This window comes from Homarus americanus, unplaced genomic scaffold (assembly GCF_018991925.1).
Source record: "Homarus americanus isolate GMGI-L3 unplaced genomic scaffold, GMGI_Hamer_2.0 scaffold29134, whole genome shotgun sequence".
In the NCBI taxonomy this organism is placed as follows: Eukaryota; Metazoa; Arthropoda; class Malacostraca; order Decapoda; family Nephropidae; genus Homarus; species Homarus americanus.
This window is the reverse complement of record NW_024736408.1, coordinates 1,443-11,939: the sequence shown is the minus strand read 5'-3', so window position 1 is coordinate 11,939 and position 10,497 is coordinate 1,443. Positions and strand designations below refer to the sequence as shown.

General features: G+C 55.5%; 1 protein-coding gene and 1 long non-coding RNA gene across 2 annotated transcripts; both read right to left on the bottom strand.

The window, feature by feature from the left end:
- Nucleotides 1-992: 992 nt before the first annotated feature.
- On the bottom strand, nucleotides 993-8,209 carry LOC121872165 (collagen alpha-1(I) chain-like). Its single transcript, XM_042374839.1, has 9 exons — nucleotides 8,196-8,209; nucleotides 7,682-8,083; nucleotides 7,374-7,574; nucleotides 6,503-7,036; nucleotides 5,711-6,256; nucleotides 4,880-5,251; nucleotides 3,613-4,121; nucleotides 1,776-2,209; nucleotides 993-1,535 (listed from the first exon to the last, which is right to left on the bottom strand). The coding sequence occupies exons 1-9, from the start codon at nucleotides 8,207-8,209 to the stop codon at nucleotides 993-995; spliced, it is 3,555 nt and encodes a 1,184-aa protein (XP_042230773.1).
- A 55-nt stretch (nucleotides 8,210-8,264) lies between these two features.
- Nucleotides 8,265-8,729, bottom strand: LOC121872166. The gene is made up of 2 exons (XR_006090049.1): nucleotides 8,569-8,729; nucleotides 8,265-8,411 (listed from the first exon to the last, which is right to left on the bottom strand). It is a non-coding gene; the product is annotated as an uncharacterized LOC121872166 (long non-coding RNA).
- Between the last annotated feature and the right edge of the window lie 1,768 nt (nucleotides 8,730-10,497).

The window sequence follows — 10,497 nt, the reverse complement described above, 5'->3', positions numbered from 1 at the left end:
AACATAAGTTGGGTGTTGTTGACTGACTGCTCTGTTCTCCTGGCTGTTACTAGGTGGATTACATTTAGTCCACCAATCACATTAAGTACACATACACCGTCTCTGAGAGGTCCCCTGAGGTGGATGATGTCACCGAGAATCACACAGGTGACACCGCCCTAAGCGACCTGGGAGCCCCAGCACCCTGAAAAAGGCCCCTGGAAAAACCTGGGACGCCACCGCCTCTGGGAGGCACTCGGAGATGATATCACAGGAAAACCATAGATGCAACACCGCCATGAAGAGGCCCTGGGTTCCCCAGCACCCTCAGAGTCTCCTGGAAAGCCCTAAGATGCCACCGTCCCAGGGCCCCTGGCACTGCCGTCCCTAAAAAAACCCAAGCGCCGTCCCTGGTAGAATACCATTTTAGCCACTGACAGGCGAGCACCCGCCAATAAGGAATCCTCGAGATCCCGCTCGCCTCTGGGAGGGCCTCTGGGAGCGCCAACATCTGGGAAAGCCAAGAGGCGCTCACCTAGTAGAGCAAAAGGCAGGGCCCCAGGTAGCACTGTCACCAGCAAGCAGCATCTGGGGCAGTTGTTCTTCACTATTAGAACAATGAGAATAACTCTAAATAAATACACCGCCCATCGCATTTCAGTATCATAGCACCATGAACAATGAACGGAATAAATATCCAACAGGAAAACATAAGTTGGGGTGTTTTCCTGACTCTGTTCTCCTATTGGCTGTTACTTGGTGGTTACAGTCCAATCCAGATTAAAAATGAATGGCTGGACATATGCAAGTGAAGAACACCACAACCAAAGCAAGCCATACTGTAAGGCTGCCGGAGGGTGCATCTGGTAGGGCCTCTGGAGGCGCCACTGCCCCTGAAGGACCCCTAGGGACGTCACACGCCTCTGAGGAGGTCTCCTAGGGGCGACACTGTCCCCGGTAAAGCGAATAGGGGCGACACTTCCTCAGAGGGCCCCATGGGTCGACACTGCCCCTCAATGGGTCGATGGAAAGTCCTCAGGGGGCGTCACCACCCCTGGGAGGTCTCCTGGGGGTAAAATCGCTTGTTCCGGGCTCGTGCAGGAGCCACCGCCGCTGGAAGAACCCTGGGAAGGCGCCGACCCTAGCAGGGCCACTGGGGGCGCAGCTGTCCCTGCAAGGGCCCGTGGGGACTCCACCGCCTCTGGGAGGTCCCGTGAGGAGGAGGATATCCCCGGGAGACTCCATACAGGCGACACCGCCCCTAGGAAGCGGCCTGGGGCCCCAGCACCCCTGAGCCGGCCCCTGGGAAGGCTCTGGGGACGCTGCAGTCCCTGGGAAGGGCTTTGGGGCGCTGCCCCCCTGAAGGGGCCTTTCGGCTCAGCGGTCTCTGGTAGGATACCGAGGTGCCACTGCCTTTGGGCAGGCCCCTGGGTGCAGTCGCCGTTGGAAGGATCATGGAATCCAGCTCTGGAGGGCCTCTGGGCGCCGCAACCTGGGAGAGAGCCGGTGAGGGCGCTGTACCTAGTAGTAATGCGGGGCCCCAGGTAGCACTGTCCCTGTAGGGCAGCTGGGGCAGTTGTTTTTGCACTATTTAGAACAATGGGAGATATGACGCTAAATAAATACACCGCCCATCGCATTTCCAGTATCATAGCACCATGAACAATGTAAAGGAGAATAAATATCCAACAGGAAAACATAAGTTGGGGTGTTGTGCTGACTGACTGCTCTGTTCTCCTATTGGCTGTTACTAGGTGGATTTACATTTAGTCCACCAATCACAGTTAAGTACATACACCGTCTCTGGGTAGGTCCCCTGGGGTGGATGATGTCCCGAAGAAGTCCATACAGGTGACACTGCCTAGAAAGCGGCCCTGGGAGCCCCAGCACCCCTGAAAAGGCCCCTGGGAAGGCCCTGGGGACGCCACCGCCTCTGGGAGGTACCCTGGGGAGGATGATGTCCCCGGGAGAGTCAGATGCAACACCGCCCCTAGGAAGGGGCCCTGGGTTCCCCAGCACTCCTCAGAGGTCTCCTGGGAAGGCCCTGGGGATGCCGCCGTCCCTGGTAGGCCCCTGGGGGCTGCCGTCCTGAAAAGCCTTTTTGGGCGCCGCAGTCTCTGGTAGGATACCGCAGTGCCACTGCCTTTGGGCAGGCCCTGGGGCGCAGCCGCCGTTGAAGGATCTTGGAGATCCGTCGCCTGTGGGAGAGCCTCTGGGAGCGCCGGCACCCCTGAGAAGAGCCGGTGAGGGCGCTGTACCTAGTAGGGCAAATGGCAGCCCAGGTAGCACTGTCCCTGTAGGGCAGCTGGGGGCAGTTGTTTTTGCACTATTTAGAACAATGGGAGATATGACGCTAAATAAATACACCGCCCATCGCATTTCCAGTATCATAGCACCATGAACAATGTAAAGGAGAATAAATATCCAACGGGAAAACATAAGTTGGGGTGTTGTGCTGACTGACTGCTCTGTTCTCCTATTGGCTGTTACTTGATTTAGTCCACCAATCACAGTTAATGTGAATGGCTGGACATATGCAATATGTAAGACACCCACAAAAAACTATAGGGCTGCCGGAGGGGCGCATATGGTAGGGCCTCTGGGGCGCCACTGCCTCAATGGGTCGATGGGAAGGCCTCAGGGGGCGTCACCACCCCTGGGAGGTCTCCTGGGGGTACAATCGCTTGTGCGAGACTCGTGAAGGAGCCACCGCCGCTGGAAGGACCCCTGGGGGCGGCGCCGACCCTAGCAGGGCCACTGGGAGCGCAGCTGCCCTAGGGCTGGGGGACTCCACTGCCTCTGGGAGGACCCTGGGAGGATGATGTCCCCGGGAGGTCCATAGATGCAACACCGCCCCTAGAAGGGCCCTGGGTTAGCACTTTAGAGGTCTCCTGGGAAGCCTGGGGATCACCGTCCCTGGTAGGGCCCTGGGGCGCTGCCGTCCCTGGAAAAAACGCCCTCGGGCCGCTGTCTCTCTGTGCCACTGCCTTTGGGCAGGCCCCTGGGCGCAACCGCCGTTGGAAGGATCCTTGAAGTCATGCTGGGAGGGCCTCTGGGAGCGCCGGCACCCCTGGGAAGCCGGTGAGGCTGTACCTAGTAAGGGCAAATGCGCAGGGCCCAGGTAGCACTGTCCCTGTAGGGCATAAGGGCAGTTGTTTTGCACTATTTAGAACAATGGGAGATATGACATACACCGCCCATCGCATTTCCAGTATCATAGCACCATGAACAATGTAAAGGAGAATAAATATCCAACAGGAAAACATAAGTTGGGGTGTTGTGCTGACTGACTGCTCTGTTCTCCTATTGGCTGTTACTTGGTGGATTTACATTTAGTCCACCAATCACAGTTAAGTAATGAATGGCTGGACATATGCAATATGTAAGACACCACGACCAAGCAAGCTATAGGGCTGCCGGAGGCATCTGGCAGGGCCTCTGTGATGCCTACCGCCCCTGAAGGACCCCTGGGGACGTCACCGCCTCTGGGAGGTCTCCCTGGGGCGACACTGTCCCCAGTGAAGAAGATAGAGGCGACACTTCCCTCAGGGCCCCTGGGGTCGACACTGCCCCTCAATGGGTCGATGGGAAGGCCTCAGGCGTCACCACCCCTGGGAGGTCTCCTGGGGGTACAATCGCTTGTGCGAGACTCATGAAGGAGCCACCGCCGCTGGAAGGACCCCTGGGGTGGCGCCACCCTAGCAGGGCCACTGGGGGCGCGGCTGTCCCTGGGAGGGCCCGTGGGGACTCCACCGCCTCTGGGAGGTCCGCTGGGGTGGATGATGTCCCCGGGAGAGTCCATACAGACGACACCGCCCCTAGGAAGCGGCCCTGGGAGCCCCAGCACCACTGAGACGGCCCCTGGGAAGGCCCTGGGGACGCCGCAGTCCCTGGTAGGGCCCTGGGGGCGCCGCCGTCCCTGGAAGGGCCCTTTTGGGCGCCGCGGTCTCTGGTAGGATACCGAGGGTGCCACTGCCTTTGGACAGGCCCCTGGGGGCGCAGCCGCCGTTGGAAGGATCCTTGGAATATCCGTCGCCTGGGAGGCCTCTGGGAGCGCCGACACCCCTGGGAGAGCCGCTGAGGACGCTGTACCTGGTAGGGCAAATGGCAGGGGCCCCAGGTAGCACTGTCCCGTAGGGCAGCTGGGGCAGTTGTTTTGCACTATTTAGAACAATGGGAATATGGCTAAAATAAATACACCGCCCATAGCATTTCAGTATCACAGCACCATGAACAATGTAAAGGAGAATAAATATCCAACAGGAAAACATAAGTTGGGGTGTTGTGCTGACTGACTGCTCTGTTCTCCTATTGGCTGTTACTAGGTGGATTTACATTTAGTCCACCAATCACAGTTAAGTAATGAATGGCTGGACATATGCAATATGTAAGACACCACGACCAAGCAAGCTATAGGGCTGCCGGAGGGGGCGCATCTGGTAGGGCCTCTGGTGGAGCCACTGAATCTGGCAGGGCCTCTGTGTGCGCTACCGCCCCTGAAGGACCCCTGGGGACGTCACCACCTTTAGGTCTCCTAGGGGCGACACTGTCCGGTAAAGCGAATCGAGGCGACACTTCCTCAGAGGGCCTAGGGGTCGACATTGCGCCTTAGACGGCCCATGGGAAGGCCCCGGGTGTCACCTGGGAGGTCTCCTGGGGGTAAATGCCTCTGCCTGGCTCGTGGGATCACCACCGCTCTAAGGACCCTGGGGGCGGCCGGACCCTAGCAGGGCTGGCGCAGCTGTCCCTAGGGCCCGTGGACGCCACCGTCTCTGGGTAGGTCTGGGGTGGATGATGTCAGGAGTCCACACAGGTGACACCGCCCTAGAAAGCGCTGGGAGCCCCAGCACCCTGAAAGGGCCTGGAAGGCCCTGGGGACGCCACCGCCTCTGGGAGGTACCCTGGGAGATGATGATGTCCCGGAGAGTCCATAGATGCAACACCGCCCCTAGGAAGGGGCCCTGGGTTCTCCAGCACTCGTGAGACGTCCCTGGGAAGGCCCTGGGGATGCCGCTCGTCCCTGGTAGGGCCCTGGGGGCACTGCCGTCCCTGGAAAAACCCTTTGGGCGCACCGCGGTCTCTGGTAGGATATTGCGGGTGCCACTGCATTTGGGCAGGCCTCTGGAGCGCAGCTGCCGTTGGAAGGATCATTAGAAGATCCGTCGCTCCTGGGAGGCCTCTGGGAGCGCCGACACCTGGGAGAGCCGCTGAGAGCGCTGTACCTGGTAGGGCAAATGGCAGGGCCCCAGGTAGCACTGTCCCTGTAGGGCAGCTGGGGGTTGTTGTTTTAAAATTATTTAGAACAATGGGAGATATGACGCTAAATATATACAATCGCCCATAGCATTTTCAGTATCATAGCAATCGGCGAACAAATGTAAAGGAGAATAAATATCCAACAGGAAAACATAAGTTGGGGTGTTGTGCTGACTGACTGCTCTGTTCTCCTATTGGCTGTTGCTAGGTGGATTTCTACATTTAGCCCACCAATCACAGTTAAGTAATGAATGGCTGGGACATATGCACATGTAAGACACCACAACCAAGCAAGCCATACTGTAAGGCTGCCGGGAGTGGGGGTGCATCTGTAGGGCCTCTGGGCGCCACTGCCCTGAAGGGACCCCTGGGACGTCACTGCCCTGGGAGGTCTCCTAGGGCGACACTGTCCCGGTAAAGCGAATAGGGGCGACACTTCCTCAGAGGGCCCCCCTTGGGTCGACACTGCCCTCACTGGGTCGATGGGAAGGCCTCAGGGGCGTCACCACCCTGGGAGGTCTCCCCTGGGGGTACACCGCTTTCAGTGAGACTCGTGAAGGAGCCACCGCTGCTGGAAGGACCCTGGGGCGGCGCTGACCCTAGCAGGGGCCACTGGGAGCGCAGCTGTCCCTGGGAGGGCCCGTGGGGACTCCACCGCCTCTGGGTGGTCCGCTGGGGTGGATGATGTCCCTGGAGAGTCCATATGACGACACTGCCCCCAGGAAGGGAAGTCTGGGAGCCCCAGCACCACTGAGACGGCCCTGGGAAGGCCCTGGGATGCTGCAGTCCCCAGAAATTCTGGGGCGCTGCCGTCCTGAAGGGCCCTTTTGGCGCCGCGGTCTCTGGTAGATACCGAGGGTGCCACTGCCTTTGACAGGCTCCCTGGGGCGCAGCCGCCGTTGGAAGATCCTGAATATCCGTCGCCCCTGGGAGGGCCTCTGGGAGCGCCGACACCCTGGGAGAGCTGCTGAGGGCGCTGTACATGGTAGGGCAAATGGCAGGGCCTCTGTAGTAATTGTCTCTGTAGGGAAGCAGTTGGGGGGCAGTTGTTTTTGCACTATTTAGAACAATGGGAGACACGCCAACAAAATACACCGCCCATCGCATTTCCAGTATCATAGCACCATGAACAATGTAAAGGAGAATAACATCCAACAGGAAAACATCAGTTGGGGTAAGCAGTTGACTGACTGCTCTGTTCTCCCTATTGGCTGCTGGGGCAGGTGGATTTTTACATTTAGTCCACCAATCACAGTTAAGTACATACACTGTCTCTGGGTAGGTCCCTGGGTGGATGATGTCCCCTGGGAGAGTCCATACAGGTGACACTGCCCCTGAAAGCGGCCCGCAGCCCCAGGCACCCTGAAAGGCAATTCTGGGAAGGCCTTGGGGGACACGCCCTGGGAGGTACCCTGTGGAAGGATGATGTCCCCGGGAGAGTCCACATAGATGCAACACTGCCCCTAGGAAGGGGCCCTGGGTTCCCAGCACTGGAGACGTCCCTGGGAAGGCCCTGGGATGCCGCCGTCCCTGGTAGGGCCCTGGGCGCTGCTGAACCCTGGAAAGCCCTTGGGCGCCGCGGTCTCTGGTAGGATACTGCGGGTGCCACTGCCTTGGGCAGGCTCCCTGGGGCGCAGCTGTTGGAAGGATCATTAGAAGATCCGTCGCTCCTGGAGGGGCTCCTGGGAGCGCCGGACACCCCTGGGAGAGCCGCTGAGGGCGCTGTACCTGGTAGGGCAAAATGCAGGCCCCAGGTAGCACTGTCCTTGGAAAGGCTTTTCGGGGGGTTGTTGTTTTTGCACTATTTAGAACAATGGGAGATATGACGCCAAATATATACACACCTGCCCATAAAGTATTTGTGCATCATAGCACCATGAACAATGTAAAAGGAGAATAAATATCCAACAGGAAAACATAAGTTGGGGTGTTGGTGCTGACTGACTGTTTGTTCTCTATTGGCTGTTGCTAGGTGGATTTACATTATCCACCAATCACAGTTAAGTAATGAATGGCTGGGACATATGCAATATGTAAGACACCACGACCAAGGTTACAGGGGCTGCCGGAGGGGGGCGCATCTAGAAGGCCTCTGGGGGCGCCATCAGCCTGGCAGGGCCTCTGATGGAGCCACCGACCTGGCAGGGCCCCTGTGTGCGCTACTGCCCCTGAAGCGACCCTGGGACGTCACCGCCTGTGGGTGGTCTCCAGGGGCAACACTGTTCTCGGTAGCGAATAGAGGCGACACTGCCTCAGAGGGCTCCCTGGGGCTCGGGACACTGCCTCTGGAGACGGCTCCATGGGAAGGCCCCTGGGGCGTCACCACCCCTGGAGGTCTCCTGGGGGTAAATCGCTTGCAAGGAGGCTCGTGCAGGAGCCACTGCCGCTGAAGAACCCTGGGAAGGCGCGCTGACCCTAGCAGGGGCCACTGGGGGCGCAGCTGTACCTGGAAGGGCCCATGGGGACTCCACCGCCTCTGGGAGGTCCCAAGAGGAGGATGATATCCCTGGAGACTCCATACAAGGACACTGCCCCTAGATGGCTCCGGGAGAGCCTCAGCACCCTGAGCGGTTCCCGGGAAGGCCCTGGGGACGCTGTGTAACCCTCGGTAGGGCCCCCGGGGCACTGCCGTCCCTGAAAGTGCCCTTTAGGCGCCGCGGTCTCTGGTAGGATACCGAGGGTGCCACTGCCTTTGGGCAGGCCCCTGAGGGCGCAGTCGCCGTTGGAAGGATCCTCTGAAGATCCGTCGCCTCTGGGAGGGCCTCTGGGAGCGCCGACACTCCTGGGAGAGCCGCTGAGGGCGCTGTACCTAGTAGGGCAAATGGCAGCGCCCCAGGTAGCACTGTCCCTGGGAAAGGAAGCTAAAGCAGTTGATTTTGCACCATTTAGAACAATGGGAGATATGACGCTAAATAAATACACCGCCCATCGCATTTCCAGCATCATATGTAAACACTGACGGGCCAGTTTGCATGGGATTAACACCTTTGAAGGATGATTCACATAACGAGAGGTAATAATACAACGACTGTTAGTTAATTGGTATTTACTGAGTGACAGGTGAAGCACACAATAAGAGTGAAGTGAGAGGCTTCAGTCAGGTGGATCAGGAGCAGTAGTGACTGTCTGTGTGTTGATTGATGGCCTTTCAGTCAAGGTTCAGTCTTCATCGACACCTGTAAGAACAACACCATTTAACACACCTGTAACAACAACATTTAACACACCTGTAACAACAACATAAACACACCTGTCTCTTATGTTGCTAGAGGACAAATATAATATAATACAACATTAAGTAAACACACACACACACACACACACACACCTTACCTGCCCACCACTGGGTCCCTGGGCCGTCCTCACAGCGGCCCACACGCTCCAGTTCAAGGTGAGGTTTCTTACACACGGCGGAGTCAAGGAAACACGTGTTGCTGTAGGTGTTGCCGTCTGAACCACACACAGGATCGTATTCGAGTATACATATTCCACCACAATTACTGTAGGGTTAAAGTGATGTTGATGGCTTTAGTATTGCTGACTGTGATGGTTTGAGTGGTAACTGAGGGAGGTTGGCTTGGGCTGGGTTAAGATGTCTTGAGAGTGGTGGTGGTGATGTTATTGTTGGTGTTTTGCGTAGGTTGATGCACAAAGACATAATTTGTACACTTAACAACAACATTCAGTATATAACAATGAACAACAACAAAACAAACAAACAGTGATGGAGAAACATAAAAGTCAAAACCAAACAGGAAACTGAACCTACTTGGAGCAGCGGCCACCAGCGCCACCAGCAACACGGCGGCCATCCAACTACTCGACCCATGATCCTCAGATGTAAACAACGTCTTGATTCTGTAATACACCTGAAGATGATTACCTGTTGTTACCTGTTGGGTGTGTTACCTGTTGTGTGTGTTACCTGTTGTGTGTGTTACCTGTTGTGTGTGTTACCTGTTGTGTGTGTTACCTGTTGAGTGTGTTACCTGTTGAGTGTGTTACCTGTTGTGTGTGTTACCTGTTGTGTGTGAGACCTGTTGAGTGTGTTACCTGACGTATATGCTCCATAGGGTAAGTGCAGTCACCAGTGGTCCGGGAATCCACGAATGGGTGATCCCGAGTTACGGATACCGAGCGCTTATTGGATTATCGTTTAATACTTCATAAATTCTACATTCTACAGGTCAGTAAAGACAAGGACACACTCTACAAAACCTGTACAGCTGCATCACAGGTGTAAGAATAGTCTAATGTTGTTGTAGATATGAGTTTAGTTAGACAGCTGTAGAGGAACTGACCTGGGAGATGTGATCGTGACGGCGGCAACAAGCAGACTGAATTCTCCAAAGTAGGTAGATACCAGGTAGCCTCACTCTCGTAGGGTCTACGCTAATGAAAATAAAAATTCCCGTCCTGTGTCAGGCTGACGGGATTTTCGACTCTTGTTTACCGAACACACTGATTGGTTCACCTGCTCGCGTTGTGATTGGTTTCATAAGAACATAAGAAAATAAGGAGTCTGCAATGGGCCGGTTGGCCTGTGCATGCTTCCTGTCGAGAGTTACTACCACTCTCTATCATCCATGAATCTACCTAGCCTCCTTTTGAAACTTTCCAGAGTTCCCGCACTTACTACAAAGTTGCTAAGCTTGTTCCACTCGTCCACCACCCTATTTGTAGACCAGTTCCTTCCTATCTTCCTCCTAAACCTAAACTTATCCAACTTAAATCCGTTGCTCCGAGTCCTATCCTGCTCGGATATTATAAGAACTATCTATATCCCCTTTATTGATTCCTTTCACCCACTTAAATACTTCTATCATATCTCCCCGCACTCTTCGTCTTTCTAGGGAATGCAAGTTACGTTTCTTTAGCCTATCCTGATATGGAAGGCTTCTAAGTCCCGGAATCATTTTTGTCATTCTTCGCTGCACCGACTCTAGTGAATTTATATCCATTCTATAATAGGGCATCAGAACTGAACCGCATAATCGAGGTGTGGCCTCTGACTAGCGCAGATATAGTTGCAATAAAACCTCTGCACTCTTTTTACTTACACTTCTAGATATAAAACCCAATACTCTGTTTGCCTTATTTTGAACATTAACGCACTGTTTTTCTGAGCCGTAGGTCGGGCTTACAAGTACCCCTAGGTCTCTTTCACAATTCGACTTCTCTAGGTTGATGTTTTTAAGGCTGTATACATTATAAGTATTTGTTCTTCCAATATTAAGTACGCTGCACTTGCTGGTGTTGAAT

Excerpts from the sequence above, each read along its gene's own strand:
- LOC121872165 (XM_042374839.1), bottom strand. Across the intron at positions 6,257-6,502 it reads GGGACCTACCCAGAGACAGT|AGACAATTACTACAGAGGCC; the intron begins GTATGTACTTAA and ends GCTTCCCTACAG. Across the intron at positions 5,252-5,710 it reads GAGGCCTTCCCATCGACCCA|CTGCCCTACAGGGACAGTGC; the intron begins GTGAGGGCAGTG and ends AACAACCCCCAG.